Consider the following 20,174-nt stretch of genomic DNA (forward strand, 5'->3'; position numbering starts at 1 on the left):
TGTTGCTCCAACACAATGATTTGCATATTGAGCCAGTTTATTTTTGTAGATTAGTGTACTCTGTTTGTGTTACAACAGTTGCTAAACACTACTCTATACTATTAAAGAACTCCACAGAAAAATGTGGAGAAATTGGGTGAGGAATTGGGCCCAACTTAGTCTTGGCCCAAGACGATGGTGCTTGATTCTGGATAGTGTACTACGCACGGTTGAATCGCCAAAGCGCGCCCGCCACGGTATGATTTAGTTACGTGGACGGCTCGAAATCTAGACTACACTCTGCAAGCTACCATCGTCTTGGCAATCCTGCAGCGCTGTGTTAACTTTTTCATTGTTTTCTTCTACAGCTTTCTGTAGAACCAATCAGCGTGCGATCGTTGTAATAAATTAACATAATGTTTAGTTGACCCCGGGGTCATTCATGTTATGATTACACGGCATTGGCAGCTCCGTGTTTGTCGTGGAGGAAAAAACGTAAGAAAATAGGAAATATTCACGATTATGAATGTTAAAGATGAACAAGTGAGCCGAAGCTATATTGATCTGCTATCTAGATGGCAATTAATGAACGACTATGTCAAAATATACCAGCTAGTGCCCTCTCTGTGGACGGTCTGGTTTTGCGATAAACTCCGTCAGTTCTCGCGTGCTTCGTCTGCTGCATGCAGGCAGCAGTTGGACTATGGAGGTAGGATGTCCGGGTGTGAATAAACTATAGGGAACTAGAGCATGATACCACATACGACCAACGTTTGCAACTGAGCAAGTCATGGATGGATCCCAAGTCATTATGTAACTGTCAGTGTCACAAAGTGGTGAGTGGAGAGAATCTTGTTTATATTGATGGAATCTGTATAGAATTAGAAAACGTAAAGTCATACATTGTAAGTAGTCATTGTTTGTCATGTTTGGAAGGGCAGCTCGTAAAAGTATTGCCTCACCAAAATCCACTTTGCATTCACATTCGAAGGAAGTATGAGCCTACTCCTTGGTTTTGTTTCGGTTTGGAACGAACATAACCCAGCTTTATGTGAGATTGGATTTGTCTGACTTGAGTCACCAACACTTCAATGCACACAGATTCATATCCCTCGATTTGAAAATGGCTCATTGGCTGACATTTTTTTTTTAACTTACATTTTTCTTCTGTGCACAAGCAATTAACACTTGTTTGCAATTACTATAGTTGGGTTGATTGATGATCGTAATATTAATAATCAAAACAGATATACATTTTACATTAAGCTTTATGCAGAAAAAGTTTAGCACAATAAGACCCAATATAATCACTGAACTTATTCTATGATTTGTATTTGTTTCATTCTTCTGATAGGGCACATTTCCAGGAAAGGCTTTTAGAGAACTGCTGCATGCCCACCTTTGAGTACTGATACTTTTTAGGCCTCGTCTTGTCAGATGAATGGGTAGTCGACTGCTCTGCAATTAAGGAATGGAGTTCTTGATTCAAGAGAGACAAATCTGTGACAGAATCAAGATTCAAGCGTATATAATTGTGGAAGAGATATTTTGCTGTTTTGCAGAGGAAGTCTCAAGAGAAAAGGAAAAGATGGAACATCATATTAACTGTCAATCAAGAAAGACGTATGTGAAGAACTGTACTCTACATTTTGCTGCAAAGTTCCACCACTGTATCACAATTTATTGTCGACATGTATCATACCATACCAATACAGAGATTGACTTTCAAGATGAGTTTACATAGCTTTTTCAACACTGTGGGAACTGTGTGCATACTCTTAGCAACCGATGCTTTTGGACTGGGGTTGATGTTTGTCATTATTTTGAACACCAAGATGATAATGTACAACTAAGTGGAAGAGTTGGGCGAGATGAGCAACATGGTCTTTCAACTGCCATAAACTATCTAAGACACAGAGAATCAGATGAAAACTGCATTGCACCCCACAATGTAGAACAGTGGTCGTAGGCTCAGCCGCTCACACAAGTACATAGTACAAACAGTATTGTGTATAACTGCTGTGATACCTGTGCACTTTAAATGCTGCTGTGGGAAAGCCTGTGATAGGCGATTAGTGGTACGCACTACGATTGATGTCGAAATCGCAACTAGTTATTGCTTAGTCGAGTTGCGACTGCCATTATTCACCTACTTCGTAAATCAAGCCACCACAACAACTAAAATAGTTGCGAATATTCCTGCTTGCTGAAAAAATTGTGTCGCTCACAGTCAAGACTTTTCATGACAACATAATTTACCTATGAAACACAACCAGACATCAGTAAGCCTGGGCCACTTGTGTAAGTTACTACTCGACTAGTCACACCTCAAAAAGTCATGACTACGACACTAGTCACGACTTGTTTGCCGCAGGGACAATATGGTAAATTTCGTGCTTAGAGGATTGAAGGATTGTCACTGGTGTCACTGACTGTGTTTCGTAAGTAAATTATGTTGCCATGAATAGTCGTGAGCGATACAATAGACAGTTCACCAAACAGGAAGTTGTTACTATTTTTGGAGTACACGATTATTCAATTAGGAATTAAAAAAAGTAGTCACAACACGACTAGTGATTTTAATAATCTCGACTGTGCGACAAGTTTAACACTGTGTCGCACTAGTCGCCCAGCCCTAGACATAAAGTGACACAATCCTTAAATCCTTTCAGCGTGAGTTTTACTGTATTGCACCTGCAGCAAATAATACGTCGCAATGCATTTTGGGGCATGAAAAATGACTAGGGTGTTGAAGTTGCGACTATTTGAGGCACGAATAGTTGAGAAGCAAATTTCACTAGTCGCTCAGGCTTTAATTGTGGGGTATCGTTGTTATAGCCTGTTTACAAACCTGATCATTTTAATAGCCACTGTTCTGTGAAGAATTTGTGTTTGGCAATAAAATAAAGAAATCAATTTTATGAACAAGTAATTTGTGTTGGCCTTTATTTAGAAATAATTTGAATTAAACTGTATCAATTGTTTTTAGACACAATACATCATTGTTAATTATAACATACTGACTATTAGGTATTCATGTGATTGTGACACAATTAGTAGCCCTAAAGTTTAATACATGTGCAAAGTCATATGAGTCGATGCCTCAGAACGACAATAAATTGTACATGTACAGTGAATAGTGTTTGCTGTAGTAAAACTACTATATACGGTAGTATCATGGAGGTTTCTACCTCCATGTGAGTATAATCATGGAGGTACCTCCATGGTATAATATATGCACTGAGGGTAGTTCGTCTGTCTGTGGTTCATGTGATCTGCCCACGACAAATCATTCGGCAAGTATAAAACCATAAAACAAACACGACACGTAACGAAGCATTTTGTTACTTAATTCCTCCTTAGTCAGTTTTCTCTCAGACATTCTGTAGTCAGCTATTCTTCAGAATAACGACAATAATTATTAATTGGTTTTCTGGGAAAAGGGGATTTAGAATTTAAATCCCTGCATTGCGTTCGTTTAGTATGGCTAGGCAAACCATACTATAGTATCACTCGTTCGTCCCGTACGTCCGACCGTGGCCCGACTTCATTTGCTGCCATGTTGTTCACATGTTGAATATGCATTACACAACCTCGACAACGGCCTTATTAACATAATACGGCAACGCCCACAGTGCACGCAGTGCTGCAGGATTGCCAAGACGATGGTAGCTTGCAGAGTGTAGTCTAGATTTCGAGCCGTCCAAGTAACTAAATCATACCGTGGCGGGCGCGCTTTGGCGATTCAACCGCGCGTAGTACACTATCCAGAATCAAGCACCATTGTCTTGGGCCAAGACTAGGCCCAACTTTGCAGAACTGCATAAAAAGCCCTAACAAGTATCTAAACGCAACAAAATGATGTTACCAGAATAAGGTTATTAGCCAAAATACAACTTCACATCTTTGACTGGTGTACTGCTTAGCAGAATATTTTCTGCTTAAGTAGCTCTATAAAATTGGGCCCAGGATTTGACTAAAGGTTTAAGGAATCTGACCTTGCTGCCTGCCTTTGATGCTACTTGTAGATGATGCTTAGCGTTGGCTAGCTCCTTCTTAGCTTCTTTGAAATTGGTTGAGGTGGGTGGATTCTGTAATAAGTACAGCTCTAACTCACTTTCTCCGAGGGATAAATGTGTCAGAGTTTCTGTGAAAAAAGTAAGACATTTCATTTATCATCTTAAACAGTGTTTGACTGATATATTAAATTGCTGCTATGGCAAGGCTGAATGTCTCCCATTCATTTATTATATGCTTCAAATAGACCAAAAGTAACAGCCAAAAGTAAGTTTTTGTTTTCTCAGAGATGATTTGAGTGTTATAAATTGATTCATTGCACATTGAATATCAAATCCCTGTTCTTAGAAGATGTGATTTTGTGAAAGTGGTAACAATTGGGAAAATCTGGTGACTAGTCTAGGGCTGGCAAAAATTGTTGAAATTGCACCAATAGTTGTCGCTTAACCCTCCATGTCTGCGTCCGTCAGGAGGATGGAGGGTTTTGATTATCGCCTGGACACTAGGCTACCACAGCATTAGCCATGGTAGGACGTATGCAGTGTATGTCAAAGAAGGCGCTATGACATGCCGACGGAACTGCATTTCTGATGATTTTCAGCCGCACCGGTAAAATATCCACTGCTTAAAGACACTGGACACTAATGGTAAATTTCGAAGACCAGTATTCTCACATATATCTCAACATAGGCTATGCACAAAATTTGAACTCAATTGTTCGTCGAAGTTGCAAAATAGAAATGAAAGAAAAAACACCCATGGCCCTTGTCACACAAAGTTGTGTGCTTTCAGATGCTTGATTTCGGGACCTCAAAATCTAATTCTGAGGTCTAGTCTCAAAATCAAAATTCGTGGAAAATTACTTCTTGAAAAACTACGTCACTTCAGAGGGAGCTGTTTCTCACAATGTTTTATATTATAACACCCCTTGCAAGTATTCTGCCTGCTCATTGGTTTAGAGCGCGTCACATGACATGTCTTAGTTTTGCTAGACGACGGCCGTGTGATAGTGCGTCGGTTTGCCATGCGCTAGTCCGAAGACTAGCACACGGCGCCGTGCGCTAGTCCGACAGACTAGCACACGGCGTGTAGTACTTAGACGTCCGTTGCGTGTACGAGTATGATAAATTAATAGTCTGTAACCATTTTGGATTGCACGACACTACATGCAACACAGTATGTAAAAGTGTTTGCAATCTGTATTCGCGTCGTCCGTGGATTGTAGCGTTCAGGTATGTAACGTAATAATAATAGTACAGTATTTAGAAATGTTTGGGGTGTTATAAAACAAATAGTGACTGCTTTTACTCGTGCAATGGTTAAAAACTATGACTCCCTCGGTCGGATCCCCGGAGCGTTCTATTTTCCCTCGGCTTCGCCTCGGGAAAATAGAACGCTCCGGGGATCACCTCGGGAGTCATAGTTTTAACCATGTCCATAGCACTCGAATCAGTCAATATTTGTATACTATCAACCTCTCCCCATTACTCGTTACCAAGTAAGGTTTAATGCCAATAATTATTTTGAGTAATTACCAATAGTGTCACCATAGTGTCCGTTGCCTTAAAAATTAATAATTTTAATTATAAAATTAAAAACAAAATGTTTAATTTAATTTTAATAATATAATATAATAACATTGATTTCCTTTTAAACCTGCACAAGCCAGCCACTAGCAACGAATTACAATTGAACACGGTCTGCTAGAATGACACAAAAATCGATACGACTTTAAGAATAGAAAGATTAAGATTGGAACGCTGACATATTTCGGCATATTTATTACAACTGGATGGATTTTGTTGAAGAAACTGGAAATGGAATTCATTGGAAATGGAATGGAAAATTACTAACCCAGTGCGGGAATCTTGGTTTTGGAGTTTGTAATAAGCTCAGTGACTTTCTCCCAGTTACACTCTACTCTGTACTTCTCAATATCTGCTTCAAGTCGCGCTGCAGCTTTCTTAGAAACAGCCATTTCAGCGCAGAATCTGCGCTAAATCTCAAAGATTTTGACCAAAAATTGACTTCTGTATTTTTGACGACGGGCGCCCTCATGGGGAAATTTGCTGCCAGTCCACGATTTTGATGTAGCGCCCTCATACGTAACACGTGGTCCAATCTTTCTTTCTCGACCGCCGCCATATTCCGCGGAAAGGCAAGTAATCTCGCTCCTATAAAATGTCGATTTGGCACATTAAAATGGAGACTTTTAAGGGTATTTTTCATCTAATTATTATCTCTTGTATCCCCTTTACTGCAGGTGGCAATTCACTGCAATCATGCAGATCTTTGTGAAGACATTGACGGGTAAAACCATCACCCTTGAGGCAAGTCATTTTCTGTACGGGTTTCGCGTGTATTTTGTAATGTAATGTCCACACTGCATCAGTCTGCACTGTTCCTTTTCACTGACCAAGTGACTTTATGTACTCTGCGTTAATATAGGGCCAGGGCCAGGGCGGTTTTGTAAAAGAATGTTGAAGTAGAATGTGTATGCATATATAAACAAGTTTAAGAATCATCATGATCATTTTGAGGTGTAAATCATTATCATTGGAAGGATAAATCTCTGTGTCTAATTTTGTGAACAAATTTATAAAAAAAGTTTTTTGTCACAAACCAGTTTTTTGGAAAACTTTCGGTATCCTGCTTCCACTTTTTCACTTTTTCTACCGAAAGGAATATCTCAATTGAGAATCATAATTAGATACTATTTTATTTCAAAGCAAATGAAACAGTGGTGGCAGGATACAACCAATTTTCCCAGATTTTCTTGAGTGTTGAGCTAAGCTGAATTTTTAAAAAGAGTTTGCTTCCCTCGGCCAGCACTTTTTAAGGGATTTTTATTGAAAATTTGATGTTTCTAACTGATGTACAACTTTAATTACCTTATTAAAATATTCCTTTATTAGCATAGTCTAGCAAGATGTGTGCATTTTAATCAAACCATTTGTAAAATGAATACACATTATGCCCCAAAGTCTTTAAATTACCTTGTTACAGTACCCCTGTATTAAATGCAAAAATATTTTCACCTTGGTTGCATTTTTCTAATCCCACTTCCCTGGCTTTTTTCCCCACACCAGGTTGAGCCCAGCGACACTATCGAAAATGTGAAAGCCAAGATCCAAGACAAGGAGGGCATCCCCCCAGACCAGCAGCGTCTCATCTTTGCCGGCAAGCAACTTGAGGATGGCCGCACTCTCTCCGACTACAACATCCAGAAGGAGTCCACACTCCACTTGGTGCTGAGACTGAGGGGTGGAGCCAAGAAGCGCAAGAAGAAGACGTACACCACACCCAAAAAGATCAAGCACAAGAAGAAGAAGGTCAAGCTCGCTGTACTCAAATATTACAAGGTAAGTTGAAGGTGCAGGATCGTGTCCTTGTCACCTTTGAGTTGGGAAATGAATATCTACACAAGCTTTTGAAGATGCAGCCAGCTTCTCCTGTAAACTATGGAGGTTTATTCCACTATCAACTAAGGTGGAGACGATAGCGGAACAAACAGCCCCTCAGTCCTTCTAAATCCTTCACTTTGGCACCTGTATACAATCACAGAAGAATTTGGGACTGAAGGGGTTTAAGTGTGAACTGTTACAATCTTGTGTGCACACATTACTTTCTTTTGAAGCAAAATCTGCAACACATATGGAGCTTCCAGCAAACTTGTCCTCAAGAATCATGACTTTGATTTGTATGCAGTGGTACATTCCACGTTTCTACTGAGGTCCAATTAGACCCTCATACACTATCTATAGCATGGACAAGTTCTATTAGACTAAACCTGTGAACATGCTCTCCTGCATAGTTGTCATTAGTGATCGATCTTAATGCAAAATATACCCAATCATTTACCCCCTCATTAATCTATCCCACAGGTTGATGCCAACGGCAAAATCACCCGTCTGCGCCGAGAATGCCCCAGCGAGGAGTGCGGTGCTGGAGTCTTCATGGCCTCTCACTTTGACAGACAATACTGTGGCAAATGCTGCCTCACGTACGTCTTCAACAAGCCAGAGGAGAAGTAGAAAACAATTTAAACAACCATCCGACCAGATAGTAACATGTCTCTAACAGGCCTGATCATAAGTGGGAATCCAAATTAGACTCCATTCACCTAATAAACTTGAAAACCCCCTTAACACTGGTGGCAGTTTATTTTATTTTATTGTGAACGAAGAAATGTTTGACAATGTAATAATTGATTTTCAAAACTGAAGCAGGTGTGTCGATCATGGGGGTTTAACGTTTCACAATAAAGCTGACAAAAGCTTGTCATGTAAAATTATAAACACAAAATTGTCATTCTGTCTTTTGTTGTGGTTTTTAAGTATTCTGATAGGGTCCTCAAGTTTGCCGGGGATTGAATCAAGGTTTTAGCCAGGATTTTGTGAAAGAGTATCCAAATTTGATGGAAATTTTAAAAACTTGGTGTTCAAATTGTTCACTTATAATACATTAAATGACAAGTAAAAAGGGTGTTAAAATTTTAACCTGGTTGTCCAAAAGAAACCCAGACACCCTTCTGGCTAACACTGGATTAAATACTCAAAGGTGCAAGTCTCAAGACTGTGTCTGATTTGGCTGTGCAGCCCGCCCCCCCCCCCTCGGAACCCTTCCAGTCGCGTCTCTTGGCCCCCCTCCCAACGAAGTGCCCAAATGCTTTTTTTGATACTTTAAACAGGCCCCCCCCCACGATTATGTCTGCGCCCCTCCCTCGCCACCAAATGAACATTTCTGGTTGTTCCACTGCCTTTAAAGTGGAGGATGCCCATAGCAACAACCTTAGCAACAGCTGCATACATTAATGTGGATATGGCCCAAGCATGATTGGTTTCATTGGCTGTTCAGTATCGAATCAAAAGTAAATCTTGGGCTGTGATTTGATGGATTTGTACTTGAAGACAGCAGGGGTGAAAGCTTATAACTGCTTGACCCTATTCATTAACGACCCATGTATCTCAATGTTTTGTTTGATTCTCTTTGACCAAGTATTGCAAAGCCAAACTAATTTTGGTTTGGCATGTAACTAATCGACAAATTTCTTTTTGCCATAAAGTTTTCAGACTGATCAAGTCTTGTGCATAGTGGAACACTGTGCCTTGTTAGTTTGTGATTTTGTTGAAACGATGTCCTGTCGACATCAAGGTAACCACACAATGTTTGAAAATGTGAAAACAAACTTTGAGACAATTCCTTATTCCTTAAAGATGTTCATGAGCCAAACATAAAATTATTGGGAAGATTTTCAAATTCATATCCATATTTCAATGCTTTATTTCATTTGATAAAAACAATACAGAATGGAAAAGACATCTTGACCTATTTAACAACATTATAAATAATTATCTTTAAAAATTTGCAAAACCTCAATTAGAGCCAGTAAAATAAACCTTCGGTCACAAGTAACCTCCAAATAGAAACCATAATGCAGCATAACCCTCCTAAGATTGTATTACTTCCTTCCACATTTATTTTCAATGTATTTTTGTACTGCTTAAAAAGCATAGACCTACCACAATGGCCGACTATAGATTCTTGAGCTGGGTAGCTGGGTGCAATGGTTTGGGGTTAAACTCGATTATGAGCATCCAAAAATAAGGTGGGAATGGGGGGGGGCAAATTTATGGGGAAAAAAAAGTAACGAGGGGAATTCCCCACACCCACTGCTGGTTATGGAAGACAAACTTTCACAACCTTCCCCCCCCCCTGTGTACCTTACTCGCTGCATAAATCAATACAAATTAACAACAATGTCATATTTAAAAACGGCACCAACAAATTCCTGGCATAAAAGGTAAAGAACTGGATGTAGCTATAAATTAATTTGGGCCCAATTTCATCGAGCTTTACATGCAGAAAAATATTATTGCTATGGGCTTAACAATTTTTTTCTTCTGAGCAAAAATTAGCAGGAAACACAAGTCGGTACATACGGCATTGGTGTTTGGCTGGTAACCTATAGACCGTATTGAATAACCCTTTTTTTGCTACGAAAGTCGCCATCTTGTAGGGCAAACCAAATGCGCGTCCAAACGTGTACATCAACGCAGCACGCAGCATTCCCGATTTGATTTCTTAGGCACATGCACGCACGCACACACACGCACAGACGCCATATTGTAGGGCAGATATTTGAAAGGTGACGTCATATTCAATACGATTTCAGGTTGCAAAATTGCAATGAAATTAGGCCCTGGTCTTTAGAATCCCAATTGCCAGTCAATAGTCTGGGGTACGTGTTTGATCTCATAGCATTCTATTGTATCTCCGGGTCTGTACTCCAGATGCTCCTGGAACCTCATTCCACATTCCATGCCTTTGTTGACGGTAGTCACGTCCTCTTTCAGGTGTTTGAGTGAAGCGAGAGGACCTGAATAATAATAATATAAAATAATACAAGAAATTTCTTTGGCGTTAAATGAAGGAGCCTCTATGCGCAACACAAAACAATGAAATATTATATAAAGCAATAGTTACGAAAATAAGTTTTAAAATAAATTAGTCTTTTAAAGTCCCTTGAAAATCTGACGAGAGTCAGCTTGGCCAATCTGAAGAGGTAATTTGTTCCATTACCCACAACCTTTGCAATTTAGAGCAATCTGGTCTAGTTGGTAAGACACTGCTCTAGAATTGCAAAGGTTGTGAGTTTGAATCCCACCTGAGTATAATGCCTGTGATTTTTGTCACAGAGTTTGGGTAAGTACCGAGTATACAGTGACAACACACATACAGGTAAAACCAAAAATTAATCTGATCACACATGGACAACTAGAAAATAATCTTTAAAACTAATAATTCTTTCCATTACCTTCATGAAGTGTGTCATTATTACGAATGAGTTTAAAGAGTTTGTTAGCGTGAAGAGATCCGCTGTTAACCTTGCAGCCTGCGATGGGGACCTTCCGTTTGCCCACAGTGATGTCAAACTCTTGAATAATTGTTGCTTCACCTAAGACGGAAAATAAGGATACTGGTCTATGACAGGGGAAAACAACTTGCTACTTAAGGTGACTCAATGATCAACTTCAGGCAAAACTTGCATGGTCAATTTAAATGTGCTCTCTTAACTCTTTCAGTGGCATTATCGTATATGTACGATCTGTTTTATGTACTAAAAAAATGTCATCAATCGTACATGTACAACCCATGGTATATATGTTATCACAAGAGGCTATTATCACTCAAGAAATACCATTTGTGATGTACTAATGCGACACAAATCAGCACAATGTTTTGTTTGGTGACCTAAAAGAAAAAGGTCATACAAAATTTTGAAAAACCTCAAAAATCTTGGCATTTTTTGTTTAAGATGAAACAAAAATGCAGGCACTGAAAAAGCTAAAACAGAAACAACTCTGATCCCTATGACAAAGTCCTAGCCAAACCCTCAACACCCAACCTCAGCTCCATATGGGGTGCGTTTGACATTTTGTGTTATAATGGGTGTGTTCGATTAGCTTCCCCGGGTTTACCCCCCGGTGCTCATTCGGGTTAGAGCTAATCGAACGATCATTGCCCTCTTGTGTAAAAGCTTTTTCCACAACTACCTTTGATATCATGTTCCTCCTTGGGAGGAAGTCTACCGCTGAGTTCCTCTTTGATGTCATCCAGCATCTTGTAGATCACTGAGTGCATTTTCATGGGTACTCCTCTTTCTTGTGCCAGTGTTTCTGCCTCCGGGCTGGCTGTGACGTTAAAACCAATCACTATACCTATCGAGAGACATGTTCATAATAACAATGTTACTTTTGGAAAAACAGTGTGAGGAAACCCAGTCTTCACCGAGTGCAGGGGTGAGAGTCATTAGTGACAAAAAAGTGAGAAATTTAGGATCAAAATATTTGGAGGTTTGTTTAATTAAGAGAGGTTTGCAGTAACATCGTGTGATTACGGTGTAAAGGTCTCTTTTGAGTAGTGATGGTTCTGAAAAGAACCGGTGCTTGAAAACTCAATATTTCGATCGGTATGCTCTGATCGTCTTGTCTTAGTTATACTTCCATCATTAGAGGTTTGTTGAAATGATGGCATTTGCACGTTGTGGTAAACCTCTGGGGTTTCGATTTCACAGAGCTTTTAAGGGCAGTGTCCTCAGCACTAAAGAAGTAGATCAAAAAGCAGGATTTCTTTATAGGTGGAAAAAAATAATGGCTGATTGTCTTCACCAGGCCGACTTAAAAAGTTTGAATTCAGAGTCTGAAATGTCTCATCCCTGTGCGTGGTAATGACTGGGGACCAAGTAAACCCGAGTAAACTGATTGCATCGTAGTCACAAAACTTATCCAGGTCTTCTCAGAGCCCCCACAATTCAAAACAGATGATTTAAGTCTCATGTACATGGTATAACCTAAAATGGTAGATTTGCAAGATCTGAAATGTTTGAAATGAAGAAGTTCGGCTACCTGAGAATGTGTCTGCCAGCTCCACCTCCTTGTCCGAGATGACTCCTACACCATAGCTCAGCACCTCCATCTTACATTGATGCTGACAATCATACGTTGCTAGGGCATCCAAGATGGCCTCCACTGAGCCGTCTACATCACCTGTTTATACCAAACAACAACCATTTCAATAAATCAAATGTGAACAACCTAAAGAAAGTCTGAGAGAGAATAATATAGGACAACGACACAGCATTGAGCGAATACGAGTACATTTAGTAATGAAAGTACCAGAGTGTATAAAAATGATACACAACACCACTATACCAAGGAATGGTGGAAGGAATATTTAATGGTACATTCCTTGAAAATCATACGAGCTTGATTCTACTAATACCAGGGACATGATAAGCTGTTGAAAAAAAGCCTGAACTGTGAGCCCAAAGCGAAGAAGCTTAAGAGTGTGAAAGCTTGCTAGCACATAGCCTGCTTCGTTACCTTTTATCTTTGGTTTTAAAAGCTTGACTCTGCAATCTGGGGCATTCTATGTGGTTTTTCTACATGTTTTCATGAAATTTTTCTTAACGATAAAAAATAAGAAAATAATATTAAACAAATATTTTTGGGGGTGGGGGGGGGGGAAGGGGTTAAAAAACATGAAGTTCCAATAAAAACAGAGAGATCATATCCCTGCTTACCTTTAACAACTAGATTTAATTCCGGGTCGCTGCTTTTCACATTTTCCTTCGGCCGAGCGAATCTCTCGGCCGCCCTTTGAGCCCTAAGGGTCCTCCAGTTCAAGAGACTATTGGCTTGTTTGCGTTCCTTGTAAGCTCGGTGATGCTCGGCAGCCCTCTCATGGATAATAACTGCCTCATCGTCTAGTTTCTTGGAATCCGACACCTCCTCCCGCCATCTTATGACCTCCTTGGCTCTTTTCTGTTGGTTAAGATGGAGTAGTTTTGAATGTATTCTTAAGAAGTAAGGAATGTTAATGCAATGAGTAACAATGTTATAATACTGGTCAGGATATTGATATTCATGTAGGTTAAGGGTACAAAAATGAAATCAAAGGAAGTGTGCAAATGAATTGTTGGATATATTCTATATCCCCAGCCTAGCATGAACGTGACCAACAGGCCGACCTTGTAACACCTAAGTGTCTGGAAGTGTCTCGGGCAAGGCAGCTGAAGCAATCTGCATCGTATCGCATTGGTTGGGCGGCTCTATGCCCCCATGATGGATACAGAGCATAATGATGATGTAAGTCTATGGGGAAACTCTGAGAGGGCACCAAGGCCAGTTATAGGGGAAACAGCAGCCATGGCCTCTGCGTAACCCCAGGCCTGGAACATGGTGGTCACTTACCTCCGATTCCACTTGCAATATGACATCCCCTGCACTGGGCAGCTTCCTCCATCCAATCAGCTCTACCGGAATACCTGGCCCTGCACTCTGCACCTGCTGCCCTAACTCATTGAACATGGCCCGCACCTTGCACTGGGCGGTCCCACTCACGAGGATATTGCCCCTCTTCAGTGTGCCTCGCTGGATGATTGCTGTAGCTATTGGACTAAAAGAAGAAAACATTCGTGGAGGATAAATAAAATGAGCCATTGAGAACTGAGTACAAGGTAATGTCTCAAATGCGGCACAAATTCTAGATCAATGGTCTCCTAGCTCAGTACTTGTCAATAGTTTTTCCTGGCTTCCAACATGCAACTTTGAGCTAAAGCAGGAGAGGAAATTCTCGAAACAAGGTTGACCAATAACAACAGAACTAACTGAAAGATTGGGCATTTTTATTTTGTCCCCTTAAAATTTTAATTTTTTGATTTTAATATTTGGGTGACCCATCCATCAAAACATCAAATAAAGCTTGGTTATTCTGAAAGACCCTTAAAATGGTTATAACTGACTTAATGTGTCTACAACTTCATAACAGATCAAGACATATAACTACGGTACTTGTATATAGCTTTAATACCTTGCAACAAGGGGGGGCATTAGAAGGACATACTACCTACCCTTTTCCTTTGTCAACCCGTGATTCCACCACCGTTGCTTCAACAAGTCCGTCTGGATCACCACCAACCTCCAGCACCTCTGCTAAGGCAACAATGCTTTCACTCAAAGCATCCAAATTGGTTCCCTGAATAAAACAATTCATACAAACAGGATGTTTACTTTACACTTTTAAGTTTTGTTAGCTTTTATTCAGTACATCTGTCTGGTAATGAAACCATGGGATCCTCGAAGTATTTAGCACTGCAACCTTGTTACTAGGGGTGATCGAGTTCCAGTACGCACTGCCTGCTCATAAGTCCTGGCACATGTATTGGGTAATTTGAATGTGCCTGTGTATATGGTATACTTTAATTAGGCCTGTGGCCTATTTATTCTACTCATGCACTCAAGTATGGTACCCCGCAAAAGAGGCATCAAGTCAAAGAGTAGCTGATTCCCCTCTCATTCTTCTTAGATCTTTGGAAATGTCTATCTGTATGTAATTTAGGGTTAACAAGCTTGCGCGCAGAGCAGTCACATTTGGTAGCCAATCAGAGTTGTTTTCCACCACATCACACGGAGGAAAGCCCATGTCATCAGGTAGGGTCTGAAAACCTAATCGACATGCAAGGCTCTGGTTTCAGCTAGGATTTAAACTGGGGTAAACAGAGATGAAAGGCAGGGAAAGAATCCACTTTGCAATACTGATCACCATTTTCAAACCGATGGGTTTACAGAAAATCTTTCCACTTAGGAGTCTGCAAGATTGATTTACCTTCAGAGCCGATACTTCCACAGATTGCACATCCCCACCGAATTCTTCCAGCTGAATGTTGTTGCCCAACAAATCCCTCTTTGTGAAATCCTGATAGTACAAACACATATTAAATAATGTAAATCGTTAACACATCAAACAATCTATCAATAAATCAATGTGCAGTTAAATCAAGTGTGAACTTTCATTGTACGCAGGTTTCCCATAAAACCATATCAAATTCAAGGTGTTAAACATCTTGATGGAATGAAAAGAGAGTTTTTGACTTACTGAATCGGCATCTGGTTTGTCACACTTGTTGATTGCCACAATTATTGGAACTGCAAAGATACAAAATTCTCTTTTACCAAGGTTTTTAAGAACTTAAAAACACATGTGTCATCCAGGAGGTATTAAAACAATATATATCTCCCACTTCTCACACAGAAACTGTAAAGAAACAAAGTGTCAGACTCACTTACTGAAGTCTCAGATAATGAGACAAACAACAAAGAGGTTTACACAAAAATTTCAACCTCAGAAATGGAGTCCTACCTCCAGAAATGAAACTGTAAAGATACCAAAAACCTAATTTTATCATAATTGAAGTTTCACATGTTAACCAAACTGATTAATTGGTTCAATCATTTGAGTAATAGTTATTTGTCACTCAGGTGTGTTCTTATTGCGGTCAAAGTCCCGAAACAGTTACTGTTACAACTGTGAAAACACACCTCAGTATTTATGTAAAAGAATTTATGCAAACAAATTAAACTTCTTGAAACACAACCAGACTCCTACCTCCAGCATTCTGAGCGTATCTAATAGATTCCTTGGTCTGTTCCATGACTCCATCATCAGCAGCTACTACCAAGACGACGATATCAGTCACGTTAGCTCCCCTCTCTCGCATCGAGGAGAAGGCTGCATGACCAGGAGTGTCCAAAAAGGTGATCTGTTGACCGCTTGGAAGAGGGACTATGGTAGGGAAGTTAATTGAAACAATTTCGACAATTATTGAAGATTATTTAACAAGTCAAAGGCAATGTATACCTTTGTTTTATGTAGATGTATACAATAAAACTATGTGACAATTTCATTTCAAAAGGTGGTTTGGTTTTTGAGATATCGCTGATACACAATCTGAGAAATGTTACTGACAGTAACGCTTTTCAGATTCAAATTTTGGGGCAAGGAAAGAGTCTTATTGCAAATGCAAACCCTAAATCTTATTTAGTAATCAGAATTGGTTATTTGTTACTCAGTACTTATGGCCCAGTCGAAACAAAAAATGTCTGCAAACATTTCACACCTAACTCAAAGCTGCCAACATTGGCATCTTGCCATCAGGGAGATATTTTACACGGAAGATAACATTCAACACAATAGGGACAAAGTTCCTTTTATCAGTTTTTTTTTTTTAAATTGTTCATCACAACATTATTTTCGGGGACCATTCTGTAGAATTAGGGAGAGTTGGCAACTCTGCTAACTCCATCTTCAGACTGACCCAGGAAAGCTCCAATATGTTGAGTAATTCCGCCAGCCTCCCCGGCAGCCACCGACGTCTTGCGCAGCGAATCTAACAGTGTCGTCTTTCCATGATCTACATGACCCATGACTGTGACAACAGGAGGGCGTGGCTTCAACTGGGAGGGGTCTGCAGGCAATCTATATAAAGAAAAATTCAAAAATTTCATATTTCATAATTGTTTAGTTCCAATACAAATTTACATTTTCCTTAAAAAAAGTGCCTCTTGACAGAGAGAAGTTGCTGTGCCCACTCAAGACAGTTCTAGGCCTGCAGTTTTACAATGTCTGTAGACTGACAATGATACAATGTGACTGATGACTAGTGCAAAAGCCAAAACACCCAGGATGATTTCAAAAAAATAATTTCTACAGGGTCCATTCAGAAAATAGTATAGAAATAAACTGTCACCTCCTTTAAAACCTCAAAGTGATGTTAATTTTTTTCTTAAAGTTTTTGTCAACACTTTGCTTACCTCCTGAATGCATCCTTGCTCTCTTTGGTGCTATTCTTATGTAGAGATGCGAAGCGATAACTCATATCTAGTAGTTTCAATATCACTTTAATTGTCTCCAGATTTAAAACTATCAAAACAATATCGAGAGAGAATGACAATCAACGATAATATAATGGTGGTGCAATTTCACTTGGTACAGCCACAAATAACTTTGTAAAAAAAAAAATCCCCCAGCTTTATATGGCACTGTTGAAGAAAACTTTGCATCAGCTGCAAAGTTATATGGCTGTTTTAAGGGGAAAAAAAATTCATTCAAAGAAAATACAATTTAGTGAATCTTTCAAATATAGCAAGAAAAACATTGTCATGGTCCAGCCAAAGTTCTTACTCTTGTTTAATAAACATTACACTAAGTGAGGATGGAAATAAAGAAGACAGGTTGATCTTCTTCAGTATAACGAGAATCAATATATTAATGGGGATGCTTATTGGATGCAAGGAACAAGATCATGGAACTTGCAAGTGGAGAACTAAGAAAAAAGGCCAGTTAAGATTAAAGCCATTTCCGAGCTGGCAGCTATATTTTTTTCATTTCCTTTCAAGTCCGAAGATTACAAATTTTAAGTTTATTCAATCTAGCTGTAGCCATTGTCATAAACGCAAATTCGGAGACAGCCTAAATGAAATATTACCTTTTGTTGGGACCAGATCATCAATGCTTGTTTTTAATAGTAGACACTCATAAACATTATCTGTTTGGAAAACAAAAACAAAGTTTTTCAGCCAACAATCTTTTTTTAAGGATGATTGATAACAGGCTTTAAGATTGGGAAATTGTGTGTGCTTTCAGTAGTTCTCAACATAAATCCAACCCTCACTTATCCCTATAAAATAGGGCATATCCACTTTGTTTTCTTGGCTCCAGCACCAATGCAATCCTTCCTTTGTGTTCATTAAGTTTTCTATCTGTCTCATTGTTGATCATGAAACTCACCAATCGAATGCTACTGTGCTTGTAAATAGCCGTACTAGTGGAATTTGTTGAAAAACATCAAACGTTTTGGGGGAAAATCAAACTGGGCACAAAAATAGAATTGCGTTGGTGCTAGGGCCAAGGATAGGAAGACGATTGGCTCTGTTTTGTTGGGTTTACTCCCATCTCACCTATATCAGTATCCATTGCGACAGCTAGTTCAAGAATGGACATCTTCTCCTTGATTTCAACAATTTTTCTCTCTTTCCTTCGCTTTCTCTGCTCAGCCAATCTTTCGTTTCGGAGCTGTAACTTCGTCTGTGACGTTCCTTTGGCATAGTACCGAATCGGTTGATTCCAGTTAGAGCTAGACTGAGTCCAGTTTATGCTTGAATAAGTAGACAGGGCTTTAACATTGGGGCCTTTCTGCAGATGCAGTCGGTTGAGTGTTGGCAAGTACGGCATCGGCTTCCATGAATGCTGCGAGATGTTGGGACATTTTAGATGTAGTGTGGAAATCAGAGGCTGTGAAGGAACTGAGTGTGATAATCTTGATCGCCATTCACATATGGCAATTTGTCTAACTAGAAGCAACAGACGTCTCTGCATTGTAAAATCCATTTTGACCCTGCAAGAGGAAAGAAGTGAGAAAATAGTTATGAGAAAGGTTAGGTTTTTAAAAGCTTACAAGCTACTGTGCTGCGTGGATCTTGAAATACATGAAGAGGGATGAATAAGTTTACACAAGTTTTCAAAGTTAAGGAACTTTTTTCTTAGAGGAAAATTGATAATTTATACCACAGAAATCATCAAATTGGAAGCTCTTTACAGAAAGAATTGCAAGATGTAACACAATTGACTCAGACTCAGAGAATAAGAGATGAAATGACAGGCACTTTGAATGGTTGAATTATTTAATAGTAGATGTTTTAAACATACAGTTACACACTTGTGTCTGAAATGCTGTTCATTTCAAACAAATTGTTTTTAAATGTTGTTAAATAAAATTAGAAAAGCACTGTTAATTTATCCTTATCATATCAATCAAAATAAAAAGTGCAAAAGAATTAATATTAAATAATCATGAAAGAAATCCCCATACAATACAAGACTAAAAAGAGCATTGTTTTACAATTCGAAAAAGAAAAAGGTGTATGTTTATTCCATGTTTATTAAAATATTCCTGATGCAAAACTAATGTTTATAAAAATAAAATAATAATAATTGAATCGGTATACTTATTATAATATTATTCCTATATTTCTATAATATAAAATTAGGATTCAAACTGCCTCTGCTCTCACAACACACAGTCAACAGTTAACCCCAATGATTGGTCCAATTTTGTTCTTCATCAAGGATACGGGCCAATTTATGGGGCTATTCAATCGACAGCAGCAGCGCATTGCAAGCTACACAGGGTGCGTTCGTTTAGCATTTCCCTCCGGTGCGTTCGCATAGCTTTTGACGTCATTCCAGGGGCTCACCCATGTCAGCCCCCAGTGCCCTGCTTGTTGAGTGGGTCACTTTGGGGGCTGGCCCCAGGTAAACGACGTCACTACGAGAGCGGTGAGTAGTCGTTCGTTTAGCTCTTGTCAGGTCAGGGGCTCACCCGAGTGAGCACCGCGGGGTAGACCCAGGGAAGCTAAACGAACGCACCCACAATTTTGTTAGCAGTTCACTTTTTTGAGTGTAGATTGGAACAATTTATTAATTAAAATTTTTAATACTAGATTGGTTGCCAGGTCCCAGGTTGGTTCATGTCCGGTTGCATTTCGTGTTCAAATGTCGTTTTTCCACAATTTGTTTTTCACATAAGCCTGCTGGTGCTTTGCTAGCATTATAATTTTGGCTTCTAATCATTACTCACCCTTAAAATCAAACCTTTTTACAAAGAACGATCTTTTGAAATGTAGTCTGAGTGTGGTCCATGGAGGCCGCCATCTTGGGAGACGAGACTAACCTCGCCCTCAAACTTGACAAGCTCGTCCTCACATTGAATACTTATTAGACCAAGTCGGCATTGATTCCGGCGTGCATGTGTTCCGGCCCAACTGTAGTTGGGACAG

The 20,174-nt window shown here is 39.5% G+C and overlaps 3 protein-coding genes across 4 annotated transcripts in view; 1 reads left to right on the forward strand and 2 right to left on the reverse strand.

Moving 5' to 3' along the window:
• Window positions 1-6,029, reverse strand: part of LOC139946836 (tetratricopeptide repeat protein 7B-like) — a 32,038-nt gene extending 26,009 nt beyond the window's left edge. For both annotated transcript variants that reach the window (XM_071944570.1, XM_071944561.1), the window contains exons 1-2: window positions 5,851-6,029; window positions 3,978-4,126 (exon numbers count right to left, since the gene is read on the reverse strand). In XM_071944570.1, coding sequence (XP_071800671.1) covers window positions 3,978-4,126; window positions 5,851-5,974 — 273 coding nt within the window. In that variant the 5' untranslated portion in view covers window positions 5,975-6,029. The remainder of the gene's footprint in view (window positions 1-3,977; window positions 4,127-5,850) is intronic.
• A 70-nt stretch (window positions 6,030-6,099) lies between these two features.
• Window positions 6,100-8,569, forward strand: LOC139939585 (ubiquitin-ribosomal protein eS31 fusion protein). Its single transcript, XM_071935598.1, has 4 exons — window positions 6,100-6,154; window positions 6,260-6,326; window positions 7,086-7,358; window positions 7,881-8,569. Exons 2-4 carry the CDS (start codon window positions 6,279-6,281, stop codon window positions 8,028-8,030), a joined length of 471 nt encoding a protein of 156 aa, XP_071791699.1. The 5' UTR covers window positions 6,100-6,154; window positions 6,260-6,278; the 3' UTR covers window positions 8,031-8,569.
• Window positions 8,570-8,669: 100 nt separating this feature from the next.
• Window positions 8,670-20,063, reverse strand: LOC139946844 (translation initiation factor IF-2, mitochondrial-like). Its single transcript, XM_071944584.1, has 15 exons — window positions 19,976-20,063; window positions 18,297-18,733; window positions 17,825-17,884; window positions 17,151-17,259; window positions 16,655-16,815; window positions 15,946-16,122; window positions 15,436-15,485; window positions 15,166-15,255; window positions 14,411-14,535; window positions 13,752-13,956; window positions 13,082-13,322; window positions 12,405-12,545; window positions 11,553-11,717; window positions 10,814-10,954; window positions 8,670-10,375 (listed from the first exon to the last, which is right to left on the reverse strand). Exons 2-15 carry the CDS (start codon window positions 18,724-18,726, stop codon window positions 10,206-10,208), a joined length of 2,265 nt encoding a protein of 754 aa, XP_071800685.1. The 5' UTR covers window positions 18,727-18,733; window positions 19,976-20,063; the 3' UTR covers window positions 8,670-10,205.
• Between the last annotated feature and the right edge of the window lie 111 nt (window positions 20,064-20,174).

This window comes from Asterias amurensis, chromosome 1 (genome assembly GCF_032118995.1).
Source record: "Asterias amurensis chromosome 1, ASM3211899v1".
Taxonomy (NCBI): Eukaryota; Metazoa; Echinodermata; class Asteroidea; order Forcipulatida; family Asteriidae; genus Asterias; species Asterias amurensis.

Coding starts and splice junctions, on each gene's coding strand:
- LOC139939585 (XM_071935598.1), top strand. CDS start 6,279: ATGCAGATCTTTGTGAAGACATTGACGGGTAAAACCATCACCCTTGAG. Junction 6,327..7,085: donor GTAAAACCATCACCCTTGAG/GCAAGTCATTTT, acceptor TCCCCACACCAG/GTTGAGCCCAGCGACACTAT. Junction 7,359..7,880: donor CTGTACTCAAATATTACAAG/GTAAGTTGAAGG, acceptor TCTATCCCACAG/GTTGATGCCAACGGCAAAAT.
- LOC139946844 (XM_071944584.1), bottom strand. CDS start 18,726: ATGGATTTTACAATGCAGAGACGTCTGTTGCTTCTAGTTAGACAAATT. Junction 17,260..17,824: donor TGATCTGGTCCCAACAAAAG/GTAATATTTCAT, acceptor TTGTTTTGATAG/TTTTAAATCTGGAGACAATT. Junction 11,718..12,404: donor GCTGGCAGACACATTCTCAG/GTAGCCGAACTT, acceptor GTCTCTCGATAG/GTATAGTGATTGGTTTTAAC.